The sequence below is a fragment of the Haliotis rufescens genome, unplaced genomic scaffold (genome assembly GCF_023055435.1).
Source record: "Haliotis rufescens isolate VD_foot unplaced genomic scaffold, xgHalRufe1.0.p SCAF_1, whole genome shotgun sequence".
Taxonomy (NCBI): domain Eukaryota; kingdom Metazoa; phylum Mollusca; class Gastropoda; order Lepetellida; family Haliotidae; genus Haliotis; species Haliotis rufescens.
Window position 1 is genome coordinate 92,820,608 of NW_025963779.1, and position 26,099 is coordinate 92,846,706.

The window sequence follows — 26,099 nt, forward strand, 5'->3', positions numbered from 1 at the left end:
ACTGCCATCAAGTTACAATGGCCCGCACATTTCTGATAAAATGGGGCACTTTTATGATAATTCTATCCATTTTAGCTTTAATACTTGTTTAAATGCACATTTAGTGCATTATATATTCCATTGTTAACCTTTATGTTTACATTAAAGCGTTGTATCGGTAACATATATGTGCGGGTCCTGTCGTTTATACCGGTTGTAAGCGTCAGGTTTTCATTATGACATGACATGTGCGATGTAGGAACCAAAAACAATAAACTTTTCAGCATAATAAATTCGTTATGGTGTCTTTAATTGCCGTATACCGTGTTATATTAGGTTAGCAGAAAATATTTTACTGCTAACTTAATATGACACCGTATAAGGCACCATAACTAATAATATTATAGTCGTAAAACAGTATATTAATATTACAAGGATACAACGAAAGTGTAACAGTATATTACAAGGATACAATGAGAGTGTAACAGTATATTACAATGATACAATGAGAGTGTAACAGTATATAACAGTGTTATAACAGGAATACAACAGATTATTACAGTGGTATAACAGGAATACAACAGATTATTACGGTGGTATAACAGGAATACAACAGATTATTACAGTGGTATAACAGGAATACAACAGATTATTACAGTGGTATAACAGGAAACCAACAGATTATTACAGTGGTATAACAAGAATATGACATATAATAACAGTGGAATAACAGGAATATAATAGATTATTACAGTGGTATAACAGGAATATAAAAGATTACTGCAGTGGTATAACAGGAATACAACAGATTATTACAGTGGTATAACAAGAATATGACATATAATAACAGTGGAATAACACGAATATAATAGATTATTACAGTGGTATAACAGGAATATAATAGATTACTGCAGTGGTATAACAGGAATACAACAGATTATTACAGTGGTATAACAGGAATATGACATATAATAACAGTGGAATAACAGGAATATAATAGATTATAACAGTGGTATAACAGGAATATAATAGATTACTGCTGTGGTATAACAGGAATACAACAGATTATTACAGTGTTATAACAGGAATATGACAGATAATAACAGTGGAATAACAGGAATATAATAGATTATTACAGTGGTATAACAGGAATACAACAGATTATTACAGTGTTATAACAGGAATATGACAGATAATAACAGTTGAATAACAGGAATATAATAGATTATTACAGTGGTATAACAGGAATATAATAGATTACTGCAGTGGTATAACAGGAATACAACAGATTATAACAGTGGTATAACAAGAATATGACAGATAATAACAGTGGAATAACAGGAATATAATAGATTATAACAGTGGTATAACAGGAATATAATAGATTACTGCAGTGGTATAACAGGAATACAACAGATTATAACAGTGGTATAACAGGAATATGACAGATAATAACCGTGGAATAACAGGAATATGACAGATAATAACAGTGGTATAATAGAAATATAACAGATTTTAACAGTGGTGTAACAGTGGTGTAACAGACATTAACAGCTATATACCAGCGGTCTGTAAATAATCGAGACTGGACCAGACAATCCAATGATTGATATCATGAGCATCGATCCATGCAATTGGGATCGATGACATGCATCAACCAAGTCAGCGAGCCTGACCACCCGATCCCGACCTACCGATCCCGTTAGTCGCCTCTTACGACAAGCATAGTCGCCTTTTACGGCAAGCATGAGTTGCTTAAGACCTATTCCACCCGGGAATGGTATAACAGGAATATAACAGATTTTTACTGTGGTATGACAATAGTATTGCAGCGGTATGGCAGCAAGGAGTAAGGTCAGGACACAGTCGTGGAATAGCGGGGCGATGTCGGTGGTGTTATGAACCAGGGAGACTATATACCTGACACAAAAGCATAACTCTAATGCAGAATTTCTGCATCAAGTTAGTACCACTGTTCAGAAGGCAGACTCGCGGCTAAAGTGTTTGCTGAACATAACGAGAATTTCCTGACCTCAGAAATAAGTATCATGTAGAATAAGCGTGCGAGAGAACCCTTCACAACCAGTGTCGTGCAGATCGGTCACTGACTGTAGCTGCTGATATTTGACAATAGCCCCAGATTAGAGAACGTGAGGAAGCCTTCTCGTTTTATGTCGGACTTTTTATCGGCGATAACGACAAGGTCAAGGTACCAAATATAAATACAATAAATAAATAGATCTTTGAAAGGCATTTAGAAGTGATACACAAAAGGAAGGGGATTTATGGATGTCAACTTCTTTATAATGAGGAACACAGCGTTTCAGGAGTAAGCATATGCTCAGAAAGAAGTAGACATCCATAAGTTCTCTTCCTTATGTCTATCACTTATAAATGCCTTTCAAAGACTTGATCTACAGTCAGTGTTAAATGCGGGATAAACCCGTTCCCGCGACCTGCTATTTCGATTGCGAAAACATTATGTTGACATATATTAGTCAAACTAGGACAAATAGCGCCGAGTGTGGAGCGTTGCTCGTGACAAATACACGGCTGTGTTCTCAGATATTGATATGGTAGAATTCGGTTAAGGAGAAAGGTATGTTGTCTAAACGGGTTAATAGTTATTAAAGTACCATCGATACTTTACTAGACTGCATTTAGTCATGCATTTAGCATGCGACCACATTGAGTCGAACTGTCAGCGAATGTCAAATGACTTAACCAGTCCAACAATGCTTGCGTCTTGGAAGACATGAACATAGTATAGGAGTAAGTTTTAGTTCACTAGCGTACCACCAGGGGGCACCACACTCTAGACAAATACAGTACATGACGCGGGATACTTGACATCTCGTAAATCTACTTGTTCTATTTGTACAAGGCGTTAGATCATTATAAATCAGTTGATAAATGTTGGACCGACGTATATATCACCGTTTGCATTTTGCAAAACATTAAGGAGGACATCGATATGAATTACTCTGCACACAATTATACCGGTCATCCATGTGAATTACTCTGCACAACATTATACAGGACATCCATGTGAATTACTCTGCACACAATTATACCGGTCATCCATGTGAATTACTCTGCATAACATTATACCGGTCATCCATGTGAATTACTCTGCACAACATTATACCGGTCATCCATGTGAATTACTCTGCACAACATTATACCGGTCATCCATGTGAATTACTCTGCACAACATTATACCGGTCATCCATGTGAATTACTCTGCATAACATTATACCGGTCATCCATGTGAATTACTCTGCACAACATTATACAGGTCATCCATGTGAATTACTCTGCACAACATTATACAGGTCATCCATGTGAATTACTCTGCACACAATTATACCGGTCATCCATGTGAATTACTCTGCATAACATTATACCGGTCATCCATGTGAATTACTCTGCACACAATTATACCGGTCATCCATGTGAATTACTCTGCACAACATTATACCGGTCATCCATGTGAATTACTCTGCACAACATTATACCGGTCATCCATGTGAATTACTCTGCACACAATTATACCGGTCATCCATGTGAATTACTCTGCACACAATTATACCGGTCATCCATGTGAATTACTCTGCATAACATTATACAGGTCATCCATGTGAATTAATATGCACACAATTATACCGGTCATCCATGTGAATTACTCTGCATAACATTATACAAGACATCCATGTGAATTAATATGCACACAATTATACCGGTCATCCATGTGAATTACTCTGCACACAATTATACCGGTCATCCATGTGAATTACTCTGCACACAATTATACCGGTCATCCATGTGAATTACTCTGCACAACATTATACCGGTCATCCATGTGAATTACTCTGCACAACATTATACAGGACATCCATATGAATTACTCTGCACAACATTATACCGGTCATCCATGTGAATTACTCTGCACACAATTATACCGGTCATCCATGTGAATTACTCTGCACACAATTATACCGGTCATCCATGTGAATTACTCTGCACAACATTATACCGGTCATCCATGTGAATTACTCTGCACAACATTATACCGGTCATCCATGTGAATTACTCTGCACACAATTATACAGGACATCCATATGAATTACTCTGCACACAATTATACCGGTCATCCATGTGAATTACTCTGCACAACATTATACCGGTCATCCATGTGAATTACTCTGCACACAATTATACAGGACATCCATATGAATTACTCTGCACACAATTATACAGGACATCCATATGAATTACTCTGCACAACATTATACCGGTCATCCATGTGAGTTACTCTGCACAACATTATACCGGTCATCCATGTGAATTACTCTGCATAACATTATACAGGACATCCATATGAATTACTCTGCACAACATTATACCGGTCATCCATGTGAATTACTCTGCACACAATTATACCGGTCATCCATGTGAATTACTCTGCACAACATTATACCGGTCATCCATGTGAATTACTCTGCATAACATTATACAGGACATCCATGTGAATTACTCTGCACACAATTATACCGGTCATCCATGTGAATTACTCTGCACAACATTATACCGGTCATCCATGTGAATTACTCTGCATAACATTATACAGGACATCCATGTGAATTACTCTGCACACAATTATACCGGTCATCCATGTGAATTACTCTGCACACAATTATACCGGTCATCCATGTGAATTACTCTGCACAACATTATACAGGACATCCATGTGAATTACTCTGCACAACATTATACAGGACATCCATGTGAATTACTCTGCACAACATTATACCGGTCATCCATGTGAATTACTCTGCACAACATTATACAGGTCATCCATGTGAGTTACTCTGCACACAATTATACCGGTCATCCATGTGAATTACTCTGCACAACATTATACCGGTCATCCATGTGAATTACTCTGCACACAATTATACCGGTCATCCATGTGAATTACTCTGCACAACATTATACAGGACATCCATGTGAATTACTCTGCACAACATTATACAGGACATCCATGTGAATTACTCTGCACAACATTATACCGGTCATCCATGTGAATTACTCTGCACAACATTATACAGGTCATCCATGTGAGTTACTCTGCACACAATTATACCGGTCATCCATGTGAATTACTCTGCACAACATTATACCGGTCATCCATGTGAATTACTCTGCACACAATTATACCGGTCATCCATGTGAATTACTCTGCACAACATTATACAGGACATCCATATGAATTACTCTGCACAACATTATACCGGTCATCCATGTGAATTACTCTGCACACAATTATACCGGTCATCCATGTGAATTACTCTGCACACAATTATACCGGTCATCCATGTGAATTACTCTGCACAACATTATACCGGTCATCCATGTGAATTACTCTGCATAACATTATACAGGACATCCATATGAATTACTCTGCACAACATTATACCGGTCATCCATGTGAATTACTCTGCACACAATTATACCGGTCATCCATGTGAATTACTCTGCACAACATTATACCGGTCATCCATGTGAATTACTCTGCATAACATTATACAGGACATCCATGTGAATTACTCTGCACACAATTATACCGGTCATCCATGTGAATTACTCTGCACAACATTATACCGGTCATCCATGTGAATTACTCTGCATAACATTATACAGGACATCCATGTGAATTACTCTGCACACAATTATACCGGTCATCCATGTGAATTACTCTGCACACAATTATACCGGTCATCCATGTGAATTACTCTGCACAACATTATACAGGACATCCATGTGAATTACTCTGCACAACATTATACAGGACATCCATATGAGTTACTCTGCACACAATTATACCGGTCATCCATGTGAATTACTCTGCACAACATTATACCGGTCATCCATGTGAATTACTCTGCACACAATTATACCGGTCATCCATGTGAATTACTCTGCACAACATTATACAGGACATCCATATGAATTACTCTGCACAACATTATACCGGTCATCCATGTGAATTACTCTGCACACAATTATACCGGTCATCCATGTGAATTACTCTGCACACAATTATACCGGTCATCCATGTGAATTACTCTGCACACAATTATACCGGTCATCCATGTGAATTACTCTGCACAACATTATACCGGTCATCCATGTGAATTACTCTGCATAACATTATACAGGACATCCATATGAATTACTCTGCACAACATTATACCGGTCATCCATGTGAATTACTCTGCACACAATTATACCGGTCATCCATGTGAATTACTCTGCACAACATTATACCGGTCATCCATGTGAATTACTCTGCATAACATTATACAGGACATCCATGTGAATTACTCTGCACACAATTATACCGGTCATCCATGTGAATTACTCTGCACAACATTATACCGGTCATCCATGTGAATTACTCTGCATAACATTATACAGGACATCCATGTGAATTACTCTGCACACAATTATACCGGTCATCCATGTGAATTACTCTGCACACAATTATACCGGTCATCCATGTGAATTACTCTGCACACAATTATACCGGTCATCCATGTGAATTACTCTGCACAACATTATACCGGTCATCCATGTGAATTACTCTGCATAACATTATACAGGACATCCATATGAATTACTCTGCACAACATTATACCGGTCATCCATGTGAATTACTCTGCACACAATTATACCGGTCATCCATGTGAATTACTCTGCACAACATTATACCGGTCATCCATGTGAATTACTCTGCACAACATTATACAGGACATCCATATGAATTACTCTGCATAACATTATACCGGTCATCCATGTGAATTACTCTGCACACAATTATACCGGTCATCCATGTGAATTACTCTGCACAACATTATACCGGTCATCCATGTGAATTACTCTGCACAACATTATACAGGACATCCATATGAATTACTCTGCACAACATTATACAGGACATCCATATGAATTACTCTGCACACAATTATACCGGTCATCCATGTGAATTACTCTGCACAACATTATACAGGACATCCATGTGAATTAATATGCACAACATTATACAGGTCATCCATGTGAATTACTCTGCACAACATTATACCGGTCATCCATGTGAATTACTCTGCACAACATTATACAGGACATCCATATGAATTACTCTGCACACAATTATACCGATCATCCATGTGAATTACTCTGCACACAATTATACCGGTCATCCATGTGAATTACTCTGCACACAATTATACCGGTCATCCATGTGAATTACTCTGCACAACATTATACAGGACATCCATATGAATTACTCTGCACACAATTATACCGGTCATCCATGTGAATTACTCTGCACAACATTATACAGGACATCCATATGAATTACTCTGCACACAATTATACCGGTCATCCATGTGAATTACTCTGCACACAATTATACCGGTCATCCATGTGAATTACTCTGCACAACATTATACCGGTCATCCATGTGAATTACTCTGAACACAATTATACCGGTCATCCATGTGAATTACTCTGCACAACATTATACAGGACATCCATATGAATTACTCTGCACACAATTATACCGGTCATCCATGTGAATTACTCTGCACACAATTATACCGGTCATCCATGTGAATTACTCTGCACAACATTATACAGGTCATCCATGTGAATTACTCTGCACACAATTATACCGGTCATCCATGTGAATTACTCTGCACAACATTATACAGGTCATCCATGTGAATTAATATGCACAACATTATACAGGTCATCCATGTGAATTACTCTGCACAACATTATACAGGACATCCATAGGAATAACTCTGCACAACATTATACAGGTCATCCACGTGAATTACTCTGAACAACATTATACAGGACATCCATGTGAATTACTCTGCGCAACATTATACAGGACATCCATGTGAATTACTCTGCATAACATTATACAAGACATCCATGTGAATTACTCTGCGCAACATTATACAGGACATCCATGTGAATTACTCTGCACACCATTATACAAGACATCCATGTGAATTACTCTGCACAACATTATACACGCCACTATGTGAATTACTCTGCACACCATTATACAGGACATCCATGTGAATTACTCTGCATAACATTATACAGGACATCCATATGAATTACTCTGCACAACATTATACAAGACATCCATGTGAATTACTCTGCGCAACATTATACAGGACATCCATGTGAATTACTCTGCACACCATTATACAGGACATCCATGTGAATTACTCTGCATAACATTATACAGGACATCCATATGAGTTACTCTGCACAACATTATACAAGACATCCATGTGAATGACTCTGCACAACATTATACAGGACATCCATATGAATTACTCTGCAGAACATTATACAATACATCCATATGAATTACTCTGCATAACATTATACAGGACATCCATATGAATTACTCTGCATAACATTATACAGGACATCCGTGTAAATTACTCTGCATAACATTATACAGGACATCCATATGAATTACTCTGCATAACATTATTTAGGACATCCATGTGAATTACTCTGCACAACATTATACAGGACATCCATGTGAATTACTCTGCACAACATTATACAGGACATCCATGTGAATTATTCTCCACAACATTATACAAGACATCCATGTGAATTACTCTGCCCAACATTATACAAGACATCCATGTAAATCACTCTGCACAACATTATACAGGACATCCATGTGAATTAATATGCACACCATTATACAGGACATCCATGTGAATTACTCTGCACACCATTATACAAGACATCCATATGAATTACTCTGCACAACATTATACAGGACATCCTTGTGAATTAATATGCACACCATTATACAAGACATCCATATGAATTACTCTGCACAACATTATACAGGACATCCTTGTGAATTACTCTGCACAACATTATACAAGACATCCATGTGAAATACTCTGCAGAACATTATATAGGACATCCATGTGAATTTCTCTGCACAACATTATACAGGACATCCATGTGAATTACTCTGCACACCATTAAACAAGACATCCATGTGAATTACTCTGCACAACATTATACAAGACATCCATGTGAATTACTCTGCCCAACATTATACAGGACATCCATGTGAATTAATCTGCACAACATTATACAAGACATCCACATGAACTACTCTGCACAACATTATACAGGACATCCATGTGAATTACTCTGCACAACATTATACAGGACATCCATGTGAATTACTCTGCACACCTTTATACAAGACTTCCATGTGAATTACTCTGCATAACATTATACAAGACATCCATGTGAATTACTCTGCACAACATTATACAAGACATCCATGTGAATTACTCTGCACAACATTTTACAGGACATCCATGTGAATTACTCTGCACACCATTATACAAGAAATCCATGTGAATTACTCTGCACAACATTATACAGGACATCCATGTGAATTACTCTGCACAACATTATACAGGACATCCATGTGAATTACTCTGCACAACATTATACAGGACATCCATGTGAATTACTCTGCACAACATTATACAAGACATCCATGTGAATTAATATGCACAACATTACACAGGACATCCATGTAAATTACTCTGCACACCTTTATACAAGACATCCATGTGAATTACTCTGCACACCATTATACAAGACATCCATGTGAATTACTCTGCACACCATTATACAAGACACCCATGTGAATTACTCTGCACACCATTATACAAGACATCCATGTGAATTTCTCTGCACAACATTATACAGGACATCCATGTGAATTACTCTGTACAACATTATACAGGACATCCATGTGAATTAATATGCACAACATTACACAAGACATCCATGTGAATTACTCTGCACACCTTTAGACAAGACATCCATGTGAATTACTCTGCACACCATTATACAAGACATCCATGTGAATTACTCTGCACACCATTATACAAGACATCCATGTGAATTTCTCTGCACAACATTATACAAAACATCCATGTGAATTAATATGCACAACATTACACAGGACATCCATGTGAATTACTCTGCACACCTTTATACAAGACATCCATGTGAATTACTCTGCACACCATTATACAAGACATCCATGTGAATTACTCTGCACACCATTATACAAGACATCCATGTGAATTTCTCTGCACAACATTATACAGGACATCCATGTGAATTACTCTGCACAACATTATACAGGACATCCATATGAATTAATATGCACAACATTATACAGGACATCCATGTGAATTACTCTGCACACCTTTATACAAGACATCCATGTGAATTACTCTGCACACCATTATGCAAGACATCCATGTGAATTACTCTGCACACCATTATACAGGACATCCATGTGAATTACTCTCCATAACATTATACAAGACATCCATTTGAACTACTCTGCACACCATTATACAAGACATCCTTGTGAATTACTCTGCACAACATTATACAAGACATCCATGTAAATCACTCTGCACAACATTATACAGGACATCCATGTGAATTTCTCTGCACAACATTATACAGGACATCCATGTGAATTAATATGCATAACATTACACAGGACATCCATGTGAATTACTCTGCACAACATTATAGAAGAAATCCATGTGAATTACTCTGCACAACATTATACAGGACATCCATGTGAATTACTCTGCACAACATTATACAGGACATCCATGTGAATTACTCTGCACAACATTATACAGGACATCCATGTGAATTTCTCTGCACAACATTATACATGACATCCATGTGAATTAATATGCACAACATTACACAGGACATCCATGTGAATTACTCTGCACACCATTATACAAGACATCCATGTGAATTACTCTGCACACCATTATACAAGACATCCATGTGAATTACTCTGCACAACATTATACAAGACATCCTTGTGAATTACTCTGCACAACATTATACAAGACTTCCATGTAAATCACTCTGCACAACATTATACAAGACATCCATGTGAATTACTCTGCACAACATTATACAGGACATCCATGTGAATACTCTGCACAACATTATACAGGACATCCATGTGAATTACTCTGCACACCATTATACAAGACATCCATGTGAATTACTCTGCACAACATTATACAGGACATCCATGTGAATTACTCTGCACAACATTATACAGGACATCCATGTGAATTACTCTGCACAACATTATACAGGATATCCATGTGAATTAATATGCACACCATTATACAGGACATCCATGTGAATTACTCTGCACACCATTATACAAGACATCCATATGAATTACTCTGCACAACATTATACAGGACATCCATGTAAATTAATATGCACAACATTATACAAGACATCCATGTGAATTACTCTGCACACCATTATACAAGACATCCATATGAATTACTCTGCACAACATTATACAGGACATCCATGTGAATAAATATGCACAACATTATACAAGACATCCATGTGAATTACTCTGCACAACATTATACAGGACATCCATGTGAATTTCTCTGCACAACATTATACAGGACATCCATGTGAATTACTCTGCACACCTTTATACAAGACATCCATGTGAATTACTCTGCACACCATTATACAAGACATCCATGTGAAATACTCTGCACAACATTATACAAGACATCCATTTAAATCACTCTGCACACCATTATATAGGACATCCATGTGAATTACTCTGCACACCATTATACAGGACATCAATGTGAATTAATATGCACAACATTATACAAGACATCCATATGAATTACTCTGCACAACATTATACAGGACATCCATGTGAATTACTCTGCACAACATTATACAGGACATCCATGTGAATTACTCTGCACAACATTATACAGGACATCCATGTGAATTACTCTGCACACCATTATACAAGACATCCATGTGAATTACTCTGCACAACATTATACAGGACATCCATGTGAATTTCTCTGCACAACATTATACAAGACATCCATGTGAATTACTCTGCACAACATTATACAGGACATCCATGTGAATTTCTCTGCACAACATTATACAGGACATCCATGTGAATAAATATGCACAACATTACACAGGACATCCATGTGAATTACTCTGCACACCTTTATACAAGACATCGATGTTAATTACTCTGCACAACATTATAAAGGACATCCATGTGAATTACTCTTCAGAACATTATACAGGACATCCATGTGAATTACTCTGCACAGCATTGTACAGGACATCCATGTGAATTACTCTGCACAACATTATACATGACATCCATGTGAATTACTCTTCACAACATTATACAGGACATCCATATGAATTACTCTGCACAACATTATACAAGACATTAAAATGAATATCTCTGCACAACATTATACAAGACATCGATATTACTCTGCAGAATATTATACAGAACATCGATATGAATTATTCTGCACAACATGCCACTAATTGTTTTCAAGATTCTATTCAAAAAGCACACAACCAGGAAGCTGTTTTTTGCATGCATGTTGTTTTCAAGATATAGTAGAAAAACGTCCGAGCAGAGTTGCTTGCGGCGGGGCATGGTTAAACTCAAACAGGCCTTCATTGATCGCAGGGTACTGCAAACTCAGTTGTCGTTGAAATAAATTCGTACTATGCCGCCACTTGTTGACTGACTCACGGGTTTTGCGACAACTCACAAATTTGTTGGCAGGGTATTTTATTAAGGGCGCGTTTTTTTCTGTACAACGAGAATGCCGCAGCGAGGTGTTTACATCTTTTGTGTATTTAACGGGGAATGAAACATAATCCAGAGCCTTGAAATGTCCCTTCAATCCCCTCGACTAGTAGAGTCTCTTCAAGGACAAGCACCTACATAATGGAGTGTTTGTCGACATGGGTAATGCATGACGGATGATGTCTCGAGGCGAGTTACAGGATTTGTGGGAATAACTATAATTCATAATTTATCGTTTAGTCAATCTGACCACTTGTGACTGAGGCGTTTGTTTATTCTCCACGCACCTGGACGATGTCATCTGTATGTTACGGAAGTGTTGGTTTCTCAAGCTACGAACGTCAACGCGTTGGGGGTGAGAAGAGGTGTTCAAGCATGCTTGTCGTACAAGGCGACGATGCTTGTCGTAACTAACGGGATCGGATGGTCAGGCTCGTTGACTTGATTGTTGCATGTCATCGTATCCCAATTACATGGATCGATGCTGATGCTGAAACCACTGGATTGCCTGGTCCAAACTCGATTATTTACAGACCGCCGTCATATAGCTGGAATATTTCTGAATGCGGCGTTAAACAACAAACAAACAAACATATTGGTCCTCGAGGCTTGTTGCGGGTTAATGTGTCTCGATATCAATTACCACGTGCTGTTGCAGCTGAACTGAAGGAGGAACTGGACAAATACATCAAGACTCACCTGGAGAAGCGAGGCGTCAAGCTGATCCGCCTTCCCCAGAGAGTCGGTCTGATCAAGGCGCGGCTGGAAGGATTCAAGTACGTCACGGGGGAGGTTGTATCCTTCTTCGACAGCCACATGGAGGTGAACGTCGACTGGTACGACACTCTCAGTAACCCTTTTAAAACATTCACTCACTTATAGACTGCGCAACACTGACTCCACACTGCTGTCGTGATTTAGCTGTTATATAGCCGACTGCGATCTGTTGGAGCCATGACTTCCATGTTAAGATGTGAGGTATATATGTCACGGCTCAAGTGAACCAGCCACACGTGTCTCTACGCACGTGCTGTTTCCCAACTGCTTCTTATTGACAAATTTAAAGCTGTCTTAAAACCCAAATTACTCACTCTTACTACTGAACCAGTGAAGACCCGGTTAGAAAAGGTCTTCAGCAACCCATTTTGCTATGCTTGTCGTAAGAGGCGACTAACGGGATCGGGTGGTCAGGCTTGCTGACTTGGTTAATGCATGTCATCGTAACCCAGTTTCCTGGATCGATGCTGATGCTGAAACCACTGGATTGTCTGGTCCAGGCTCGATTATTTACAGACCGCCGTCATACAGCTGGTACATTGCTGATAGCGGTGTTATACAACACACAAGCACTCGTACTAACCAAGGTGTGATGACTTCTTCCTCCACAGGCTCCAGCCTCTCCTGGTGGAGATCAAGAGGAATCGGTCCACGGTCGCTATGGGGCACCTCGACTACATCAAGGCAGATACCCTACAGTACGACTTCGAGCCCGGCTACAAGACGAGATACGGCTTCGACTGGCGACTCGTCTTCTTTGAAACCTACTTCCGCAAGAACCAGCAGGAGCCCAAGTCAGAGACAGAATCTCTACCGTGGGTTCTGCAGACATATACACTGAACCGCAAAAGAAACGTCACCATGGACAGATATATGAGAAACCTTATTTGTCCAAACACCGTAAACATACTTTGAGACATATTAAAAAGATAAAACTTGGCAAAACTGATCATCAAGATTGTAATGAAAGTGTCAAATGTTCTTAAAGTGAAACACAACACTAGTCTCTGAGAAAATGGCATCACAAGTCAGTATCTTGTGTGTCCGCCATGTGCATTGATGACTGCCGTGCAACGTCGACACACGGAATGGATGAGGCGGTTGATGAAAGCCATAGGCCCTTGAGCCCATACTCCGAGGAACGCCTGACGCAGTTCAGCTGCAGTTGTCGGCCTTGGTCGGACGTCATTGAGTCGTCTTTGAATCTCCTACCACAGGTGCTCAATGGGATTTAAAATCGGGACTGAGGGCAGGCCATTCTGCTGGAGGAAGTCTCTTGTTGCTCTCGCAGTGTGGGCACGGGCGTTATCATGCCGAATCTCGTGGTTGCGGCAACGTGCCAAATGAGGTATGGCGTGTGGTCTCAAGACTTGATCAATGTACCGAGCTGCTGTGACAGCATTGCCTCTCACTGGACCGATGTTCTGGAAGACCACAGGGCCGACCCTCTGTACAAGACCAATTCCACCCCATACCATGGTACACGGACCACCCCACGAGTCTCTCTCAACAAAACAAGCATCCGAGTAACGTTCCCCACGGCGTCGCAAGACTCTCTGCCATCTGTTGTTGAGATACAGTAACGGCTCTCCTCTGAGAAAGGGACTCTTTTCCACTGCTGGTGGCGCCAATGTTGGCCCTGTGTTGCCGACTGAAGTCGGTCCCGGCGATGACGTGGTGTTAGAATGGGTCCTCGGTGTGGCCTGAGACAGTGGAGGTGTCTGCTCGTCAATCGTCGACGCACGGTGTCCGCACTAATGTGTCGCTGGTGTGTCCCCATGGTCTGTCGAGCAGTTTCCGCAGCGGTAACAAAGCGATCTTGAAGATGCTTTAGCACAATCTGACGATCCTGACGTCGGGTAGTGACCCCTGGTCCTCCACTACTTGGTCGGTCCTCTGTAGTGTTGGTGGTCTGGTACCGTTCCTGGAGCATTGGCTACTTGCCGGGCGGTTTGTCCAGCTTGCAATCATCCAAGGACTTGGCGTCGCTGAATTTTGTCAATCTTGGCATGTGGTAGCAATTCAATAACGAATGAATGTTATCCGATCTGGGTGGACTTTTATAGTGCAAGAAATGGGGGAACGCATGTGCATTTCAATTTGCACGGAACTCACGTGCATCGGGTTACCATGGTCGTTGCCGTGATGCATTTGGGCGATTGTCATCTGCTTTGTTTTTTATCATCAAATTTCATTTTTCCGGACAAGGTAATGTTAAATTTTAGAAACTTTGACAAAAATGACCCAGATATTAAAATGACAACTTTTCATGCAATGTTACTTGGGTGACCTTTCTTTTGCGGTTCAGTATATATATACGCTCAACTTGTTCCTTTGCGAACACTGGGGAAGGATGGGGCGGTGGTCTCTGACATCGCAGTTCTCTGTGAAGGGTTACGTACCTTTGCCGCACCAGGATGCGCTGGTTGTAGATTTGATTAATGACTGAACCACATGGTCTGTCAGCACTGCTTGTGAGTTTCACCGAAGTGGTAAATGTCTGCGACCTGTGTCACCTTTGCACACAAAGATCACATGCCATTGCTGCAGTATCAATAGGATCGAGTTTGATCTCATTTGGAAAAATAAACAATGGCAATAACTGAAAAATGAAGGATAGATGCATTGTAGCGCAGGGGGACATATATGTATTAACCAAGCACATTACCTTAATATGCCCTTCCTTGATTTGCGCTTTGTGTGCTGCAGAGGTGTCGTGATGGTGGGGCCGGCGTTTGCTGTCGATGCCGACTACTTCCGTGAGATCGGAACATACGACAGCGGCATGGAAATCTGGGGCGGAGAGAACATCGAACTGGCATGGAGGGTGAGTGAGCCAGGATGCAGCAATTGGACGGACTGAACTGTCTATGAGGGTGAGAGAGGCAGGATATGGCAGTTGGACGGATTGAACTGTCTTTGAGGGTGAGAGAGGCAGAATAGGGCAATTGGACGGACTGAACTGTCTTTGAGGGTGAGAGAGGCAGGATATGGCAGTTGGACGGACTGAACTGTCTTTGAGGGTGAGAGAGGCAGGATAGGGCAGTTGGACGGACTGAACTGTCTTTGAGGGTGAGAGAGGCAGGATAGGGCAGTTGGACGGACTGAACTGTCTTTGAGGGTGAGAGAGGCAGGATAGGGCAGTTGGACGGACTGAACTGTCTTTGAGGGTGAGAGAGGCAGGATATGGCAATTGGACGGACTGAACTGTCTTTGAGGGTGAGAGAGGCAGGATATGGCAGTTGGACGGACTGAACTGTCTTTGAGGGTGAGAGAGGCAGGATAGGGCAGTTGGACGGACTGAACTGTCTTTGAGGGTGAGAGAGGCAGGATATGGCAATTGGACGGACTGAACTGTCTTTGGGGTGAGAGAGAGGCAGGATAGGGCAATTGGACGGACTGAACTGTCTTTGAGGGTGAGAGAGGCAGGATAGGGCAATTGGACGGACTGAACTGTCTTTGAGGGGGAGTGAGGCAGGATTAGTGAATTAGACGGTGTAGAACTGATCTGGTGGGTAAGTTGGTCAAGGCTCGGCTTTGGATTCTGTTTTGAGGAACGAAATGGGATATCTGTTGGGAGTAGAGAGTATGTTACATTTCTGAGATGTAAGGGATCCTACTAAGATGTTATAAGGGTTCTACTGAGATGTAAAGGGTCCTTCTAAGATGTAAGGGATGTACTAAGATGTAAGGGTTCTACAAATGTGTAAAAGGTTCTACTAAGATGTAAGGGGTTCTACTAAGATGTAAGGGTCCTACTAAGATGTAAGGGTCCTACTAAGATGTAAGGGTCCTACTTAGATGTAAGGGTCCTACTGAGATGGAAAGATTCTACTTAGATGTAAGGGTCCTACTAAGATGTACATATTCTTCTAAGATGTAAGGGTCATACCAATATATAAGGGGTCCTACTAGGATGTAAGGGGTTCTACTAGGATGTAAGGGGTTCTACTAGGATGTAAGGGTCCTACTAAGATTTAAGGGTCCTACTAAGATGGAAGGGTCCTAATAAGATGGAAGGGTTCTACTAACATGTTAGGATTGTACTAAGATGTAAGGGTTCTTCTAAGATGCATTTATCTACGTTGTATTGAGGATAGGGGCACACTGAGGTGATAGAGGGGCACACTGAGGTGATGGAAGTCTACGTTCAGATAATCTGAGCCTGATACCAGGAGTCCATGATTGTCCACACAGACACACCTGTTCATGCCCCTCCCTCTCTCACAGGTATGGCTTTGTGGGGGGCAGCTGCTTCACAGTCCCTGTTCCAAGATCGGCCACATCGCCCGCTCCCAGCCCTACTCCTTCCCTGCAGGGCGCTACCAGACGGAGATGCACAACTACAAGCGGGCAGTGGAGGTGTGGATGGGCGACTACAAGAAATACGTGTACGAATACTTCCCCGCCATGAAGGTAAGGAATGGTTTAGGAGACCAGAGCATTGTAGTAATGCATTGCATATTCCTCTTGCCGCTCACGCACAATGTTTATTTTTTATTTTTGACAAAAGAACATGGGCGACGAAATATTTGGCATGAGTGTATCCCGTCTTAGGTATACTTTACACCTGAAAATAACTGTTTGAAGAAAACTTCTTAAAAATGTTGGTTAATACTATTGTCTGCTGAGATTCTAAAAATGTGTTGTTTTGGTAGTCTTCCTGCAACCCCAACTATACATGAATGTGCTTTGTTGACAGAACCTTGACGCCGGGGATTTGAGCGAGCGCGTTAAACTACGACAGAGGCTCAAGTGTCGAGATTTTGGATGGTTCCTCGACAACGTATGGCCGGAGCTGTTTGCTTACGGGGAGGACGTTTTCGCCTGGGGAGGGGTGAGTAGTTGTTGGGGGTGATTGGGGTCGGGGGGTCGGGACTGATGATTGGGGTCGGAAGATTGGGACTGGTGACTGGGGTCGACCCTGGTGATGGGGGTCGGGGGTTCGGGCCTGGTGATGAGGGTCGGGGGATCGGGCCTGGTGATGAGGGTCGGGGGATCGGGGCTGGGGCTGGGGCTGGGGCTGGGGTTCGGGGTTTCGGGCCTGGTGATGAGGGTCGGGGGTTCGGGCCTGGTGATGAGGGTCGGCTAGTCGGGACTGGTGATGGGGGTCGGGGGGTCGGGCCTGGTGATGGGGGTCGGGGGATCGGGCCTGGTGATGGGGGTCGGGGGATCGGGCCTGGTGATGAGGGTCGGGGGTTCGGGCCTGGTGATGGGGGTCGGGGGTTCGGGCCTGGTGATGGGGGTCGGCGAGATCGGGACTGGTGATGGGGGTCGGGGGTTCGGGCCTGGTGATGGGGGTCGGGGGATCGGGCCTGGTGATGGGGGTCGGGGGATCGGGCCTGGTGATGAGGGTCGGGGGTTCGGGCCTGGTGATGGGGGTCGGGGGTTCGGGCCTGGTGATGGGGGTCGGGGGATCGGGCCTGGTGATGGGGGTCGGGGGTTCGGGCCTGGTGATGGGGGTCGGGGGATCGGGCCTGGTGATGGGGGTCGGGGGTTCGGGCCTGGTGATGGGGGTCGGGGGTTCGGGCCTGGTGATGGGGGTCGGCTAGTCGGGACTGGTGATTGGGGTCGGGGGATCGGGCCTGGTGATGGGGGTCGGGGGATCGGGCCTGGTGATGGGGGTCGGGGGTTCGGGCCTGGTGATGGGGGTCGGCGAGATCGGGACTGGTGATGGGGGTCGGCGAGATCGGGACTGGTGATGGGGGTCGGACCTGGTGATGGGGGTCGGGCCTGGTGATGAGGGTCGAGAGATCGGGACTTGTGATTGGGGTCGGGACTGGTGATTGGGGTCGGGCCTGGTGATGGGGGTCGGGCCTGGTGATGGGGGTCGGGGGGTCGGGCCTGGGGATTGGGGTCGGGGATTGGGGACTGGTGATAGGGGCCATGGGATCGGGCCTGGTGATAGGGTTCGGTGAGGTCAGTGTAGACGCTGTGGGTGAGGCAGGCTTGGGCGTTGATATATGGGGGTCATGCTTAAACGTATGGAGAAATATCATATCATATTTGTGTATTATCTGTGGGATTTATACATGTGTGACACAAACTACGCGATAGGCAACTTATCTCAATACCAGCTGAAGCTGTCAACTCCGGCCAGACCCTGATCTACTTGTTTGACCCGTCAGATACAGTCGAATCTGATTTAAACGGAGACCCCGCTGAAGACAGCTAGACGGTGTGTCAAACCTATTTTTAATATATGTCATCTGTGAGTTCTTTTGGAGCAACGCTAATGAATCGGTTTATTGTACAGATCGAGAACCCCGACCTGAGGATGTGCCTGGACAATGACGAGTACTTGTTCCAAGCGCCCAACCCGCTCACCATCAAGCCCTGTACACACAGCCTCCCGGCGCAGGTGAGTCAAGGCATTAATGGGCGTGTCCCGGAAGTGTACTTGTTGTCCCATCTGACAGATGACGGGAGATGCGCGATCTTTGTTAAGCCTTAAAATCGGATTGTAATGAGATTGGTCGCGTCATTGTTGTATGGTGGCATTAAGGCATACAGCCATAGTGATGCTCACTCAACCACGTGTGACTATCCGTTCCTGTTGAGTAAGACTGTCGGTCACATCACAACCCTCCATACTTGGTTCGTGTCTCGCAACGTAATGTGAAAAAGGAAGCATTAGGGCACTCAGAGTAGTCTCCCTTGATAACAAAGCGATCCCGACAGCCTGCTGCATTGGCGTGGAAACAGGTGTACTTTTGCACTTTGGTTGTTGATTAGTGTTTTTTTTATAGCTGGTGTATACAGTGTCATTCAGGCTTGTTGATACAGGTGTATTTGAGACGAGGAGCGTTGTATTGCAACACTTAATCAATTAAACTTGGCACGATTGCAATGTGAGTAGACACTGACTTGTTTGTGTTGTTATTGTCACACAGACCAGTCGAGATATTCCACAACAACTTTTGCCTTAATTGGGAACAAATATGCGTGCCACGAAGTGCTTCCTCGCGCCGGCAAATGTATCTTTGCAGCTAATGTTGTTGGGCGTGTTGGCTGTTCAGGTTTGTCGACACGAGAGCACTTATTTAGCTGATTTCAAATTAGGAAAATAACTGTCATCGCAAAGAACGTTACCACATCGCTTGTTACTCAGTATGTGATAAAATGCAAACGTCTCGCAAGTGCAATAAAGTATTTCAAGCGGACGAAACAACATTGGGCCACCGAGGTTATACGCCACGTCTTATGTGAAATCGGGAGTGTCGCGAGTTTCCACGAGACGTGCTACATGACAGGTTGAAAGAGTTGTGAAAGTCTAATCAACGATTAAGACACCATGGTCCGTGTGATCGAACCTTTTTAAACCATGTCCAACATTTATAGCACCTAAAATGCTTAAAAAAAAACATTGTTTAGTTAAAGTTTTTTTTCTAAATGTGTGAGTCGACATTCGTGATTCGCGTGCAGTGTGTACCCCCAGCCTTCCGCACGTGCACCTCGCGTTTTGCCGACTCGTTTATGAAATGCATGACCCGGGCAAGTATACTTTTCATTTTCGTCAAACGCGAGCTCATTTAACAATCACCTCAACTACTTGCCCATGTTGATGGGCCTATTATTATCCGCAAACATAGCCCTAATCAAGATAATAGACAATATTTTGAGTCAATTCAGTCGATCAGTTTTTTGTTTACCGAGGCCATATGACCCATATTACATACGTGTATCTCATGCAGTTATATAACATTGCACATGCATCATGCTACTTGATAACATTACATTTCCGCTCTAATTTTAAATATCAGATAATAATTTTCTCTTCTATCTGTTCGTTTCGTTGACAGAAAAGCTACCAAACAACAAGTACATACAAATACTACAATGCATAGAGTGACATTCTGTATAATTCTGCATAAAACCCATACAAGGTTTGCATAAAAGTTCACAGTTCATAAACGGGTAAACAATTTGTTCTGATGTATGTAAAGTTACTTAGCCTTCCTTGCGGACTTCGCGGGTTCGAATCCCGCTTGCGACACACGTTTCACATAAAATTGTTCTATCATCAAGGTAAATAATAGGGGGGAAAATTTCCGTCATTGCCAAGTGGTGTTTAACTAACAATTTATTTTGTTAGAGCAAAGACAATGGAGACATGGTTTAACTATTTGCATCTTCCTGAGGCAAGGGAGTTAGCTGACTATAAAAGTCCAGTTTCCACCCTTGCCGAACTAGGCTGGAATATTGAGTTGGCTGGACTAACGAGTCTATGCATAGTCCAATCAAAATCGGCATCCGGTTCATTGCAGGATTTGCAAAGCATGTGTACCGACAACTTAGCGTCAACTGATATTTTCCAGATGTTTCCATGTTTTTTAATCAAGGTGCTTACATGATTTGATGCACTTCGCAAAGTAAGACCCGCTTTATAACAAATTGAATATAGATCTTGAGAGATCTCGATCAGATCGTCTTAACTGTGCGATGCCATTTTATTTGAGTCAAATGCAAGTGATATGAGAGGTGGAATCTGATTGGTCAATGGGAGGGACTTGTAAGGGACATAACTCGTAATGGTCACTGGTGGCGCTTCAATCGAGCCCAGAAATTCCAGCCTAGTTCGGCAATGGTGGCAACTGGACTTTTGGAGTTCGTTAACTCCCTTGTCTCGGGGGGATGAACTAGTTGTCAAGTGGGTTGTGGCTGACGTTGACGTTGTTGCAGGGTTTCTCGTGGACGCACGGGCGACAGCTGCGGACCACCCTGCAGTGTGTCGTCGTGCTGACGGAGGAGATGGACGTGGTGCCGTTCCTGCAGGACTGTATCGAGGGCCCCAGGGAGACGTGGGACTACATACTGGTGAGACGCCATGCAACACACCGACAACAGTCGACAGCAGTGTGCTGACTGGGAAAAGAAATACATGTAGAAATAGGTGCAGGATTAAGTGAGGACCAGTATCTGAAACTGAGCAGAAGGGTTCACTGAGGTCAAAACAGCAGAGGTTGTATTTTGCTGTGCGCGGCCCAGTCTCGGCGGCGGAGAGTAACAAGTTGGTTTAGCCTTTATATTGTAGACTTGCACAAGTCTCTAAGGCAATAATTATTAGTTTACATCATAGATTTGTAAATAATAAGAACAAGTTGTCCCTTTAAGAGACTGGAGTCCTTAGACTGTCCACACATCTAGAATTGCCTATTAGGAGGATAGAATTACTGCACATCCATGAACTTTTCATTCATATGGCACAATAGGCTTGTAAGGATAACCGACTCTGGGTATTGTCATGACGACTAGTGCCGGTGGCTCCTTGTGGGGCTTCCGGGTTAGGATTGGTCTGAGTGGATTGGGAGGTCAGTCTCGGTGACTTTTTTCCGCCAGATATGCCGATGGCGTGGGACGTTGTACAAATTTTGTTTTCTGGCCCAGACTCGTTTATATTTACTGGCTGCTGTCATATATGTAGTGCCGGGCTTCTAGTACTTCATGACTTTCGTAAAGTCCTACTAAAATGGCTGTTATTTCAAAATTATACAAAGTTAGAACAGCAATGTGTTTTTACATGTCCAGCGAAAATCTACAACAAATCTTTTTGAACATGCTTTTATCTGCTACGACGGAGAAACGTGTGTAATCGGTGATGTTACAACAGTATTTGTATAAAGGTTGTATATCATCCTTTACACAGTCTCTCATAACTTCCTCAGGAATGGCCCATGTTGTGTAATCTGTCTGTCTGTCTGTCAGTCCCATGCATGTAATGATTGCGCATGCCACTGGTCTGCCTGGTTGAGACTGGATTAGTTACAGGCATAAGACAAAGATGGAATGTCAAACTGCGACTTTAAAAACATTCATTCATTTATTCCAAACAGTGTTGTCCATATGTCTGTGTTCCCCGTTGTGTATGTGTGTCTATGTTCACTGTTGTGTTTGTATTTCTGCGTTTACTGTTGTGTCTGTGTTCACTATTCTGTCTGCATGCCTGTGTTCCCTGTTGTGTATGTGTGTCTATGTTCCCTGTTGTGTCTGTGTTCACTATTCTGTCTGCATGCCTGTGTTCCATGTTGTGTATGTGTGTCTATGTTCACTGTTGTGTTTGTGTGTCTATGTTCCCTGTTGTGTCTGTGTTCACTATTCTGTCTGCATGCCTGTGTTCCATGTTGTGTATGTGTGTCTGTGTTCACTGTTGTGTCTGTGTTCACTATTCTGTCTGCATGCCTGTGTTCCCTGTTGTGTCTGTGTTCACTATTCTGTCTGCATGCCTGTGTTCCCTGTTGTGTCTGTGTTCACTATTCTGTCTGCATGCCTGTGTTCCCTGTTGTGTCTGTGTTCACTATTCTGTCTGCATGCCTGTTTTCCCTGTTGTGTCTGTGTTCACTTTACTGTCTGCATGCCTGTGTTCCCTGTTGCAGGACGGGATGTTGAAGCATGAGAAGACTGGGCTCTGTCTGGAGGTGATGACTGGTCCGAGGCTGACCCTTCAGAAGTGTGACCACAACAATAAGGGTCAGAAGTGGAGGTTTTCACAGCATGACCCCTCTTTCAAAGACCGGGCGAGAGCGGCAGCCAACATCACTCTTAACAAAGAGGTTAAATTGTGAGAGAAAATAATACTCAGTTGTGTCAGGCCATGCATAAGCCAGTGGAGACGTGTGGGCAGCGCTAGGTGTTGTACGTTGTGCTGGGGCGAGCATGGCGCGCACAGACGTGGCCAAGTGCTCCAGTCTCACGTCTAGCAGTACAGTAGCGGACGGAAGTCGGGATCATGGGTTGGACAGTCACACAAGGGGCTGCGTTTTTCGACACAGTCCCTATATAATGGCGTCAAATATTCCACAGGCGCACCGAGAACTGCGGGTCGGGGGCCGAGACGCCATTGTTAGATATCATCGCCGTGTATATACACATCAGAAATCATTTGGCTGTGCCGCGAGTGTTGCGGCCTCAGAGCACCGCCGTGTACCTGGACGTGAGACATTTATGTGGGAACTGCTCATTAAATTATGTGGGGTAAACATTTTTGTTCACCTGGGTTGAAGATGAACACAGTTAATTACTCGAACTTTTCAGACAGAAACCTCCGTGAATACGTCGCATCAAACATATCATGTGACTAGATCACGTGGTTCATGATCAGGTCATGTGAATGTCATGGCGAATGTCATGGTGCTATACACGAAGTGCTTTACTACCCCTGGATTCTAAACGAAGAGACACCTGGAAGTCAATGTATCGTGTTTCTACAACGAGCACCTGGGCAGATGATTCCGACACTAAACTTCATGAAATATTGACATGGCCATGAAGAATCACTGCTAGTATTTCATCCTAACATGTTTGTGATCCGTTTTCGGATATCACTGAGCTCTAATCAGCTTGCCATGAGCAAATGCATTGAACGCCAAACAGCCCTTGTGCCTGTCTAGTTTTGTTGCACATTCAGTACAATGGCTATGCCAGTCCCTCTCTGACGCCATGTCGGGTTCACATCAGGCAGGCCAGTAAATCGCCATTCAAGTCCCAATTCCAGTCTGTTTCTGTTGTGGCCATACAGCCGATGTGTATAGGTCTCCCTGACGTGATGTCGTGATATAGCTGCAATATTGCTGACCATAGGTTGTCGTGATATAGCTGCAATATTGCTGACCATAGGTTGCCGTGATATAGCTGGAATATTGCTGACCATAGGTCGCCGTGATATAGCTGGAATATTGCTGGCCATAGGTCGCCGTGATATAGCTGGAATATTGCTGACCATAGGTTGCCGTGATATAGCTGGAATATTGCTGACTACAGGTTGCCGTGATATAGCTGAAATATAGATGACCATAGGTTGTCGTGATATAGCTGGAATATTGCTGACTACAGGTTGCCGTGATATAGCTGAAATATAGCTGACCATAGGTTGTCGTGATATAGCTGGAATATTGCTGACTACAGGTTGTCGTGATATAGCTGGAATATTGCTGACTACAGGTTGCCGTGATATAGCTGAAATATAGCTGACCATAGGTTGTCGTGATATAGCTGGAATATTGCTGACTACAGGTTACCTCGATAAAGATGATATATTGCTGACAAAAGGTTGCCGTGATATACCTGGAATATTGCTGCCTATAGGTCTCCTTGATACAGCTGTAATATTGCTGACTACAGGTTGCCGTGATATAGATATAGTATTCCTGACTGGCAAGTCCCCTGAAAAGAACTCCCCTCAGATATTTTGCTTAATTCGTGTTAACAACAATATTTCTGGTTTTGGTGTTGTTGAAGCTTCAATGGACGACTGCGTGAACAATGAGGGAATGGGTTCAGTAATCACGGGTCAGGTGTATATGTATATTAATATGTGGGGTATGTTTCTTTGTAACCAGGTTTTACATATATAGGCATCTTATCGAGGCAAAAGAGTTGGGTGGATGGAGTGGGGAATTAACATACTCAACTGCATGTGCCGTCAGATCCTTCTACATTCCTTTTATTGTTTTGGGAGTTTTACTTTTTAAGACATTTCACATTCCCCTTAAAGGTTAATTGGCACTTAGTGTACTCTTAATTTTCACTGAAT

The 26,099-nt window shown here is 42.6% G+C and overlaps 1 protein-coding gene across 2 annotated transcripts in view; it reads left to right on the forward strand.

Moving 5' to 3' along the window:
• Nucleotides 1-25,241, forward strand: part of LOC124134154 (inactive polypeptide N-acetylgalactosaminyltransferase-like protein 5) — a 64,529-nt gene extending 39,288 nt beyond the window's left edge. For both annotated transcript variants that reach the window (XM_048403711.1, XM_048403710.1), the window contains 8 exons: nucleotides 13,452-13,629; nucleotides 14,182-14,385; nucleotides 16,280-16,397; nucleotides 17,801-17,986; nucleotides 18,273-18,407; nucleotides 19,827-19,931; nucleotides 22,253-22,387; nucleotides 23,944-25,241. In XM_048403711.1, coding sequence (XP_048259668.1) covers nucleotides 13,452-13,629; nucleotides 14,182-14,385; nucleotides 16,280-16,397; nucleotides 17,801-17,986; nucleotides 18,273-18,407; nucleotides 19,827-19,931; nucleotides 22,253-22,387; nucleotides 23,944-24,132 — 1,250 coding nt within the window. In that variant the 3' untranslated portion in view covers nucleotides 24,133-25,241. The remainder of the gene's footprint in view (nucleotides 1-13,451; nucleotides 13,630-14,181; nucleotides 14,386-16,279; nucleotides 16,398-17,800; nucleotides 17,987-18,272; nucleotides 18,408-19,826; nucleotides 19,932-22,252; nucleotides 22,388-23,943) is intronic.
• Nucleotides 25,242-26,099: the final 858 nt, after the last annotated feature.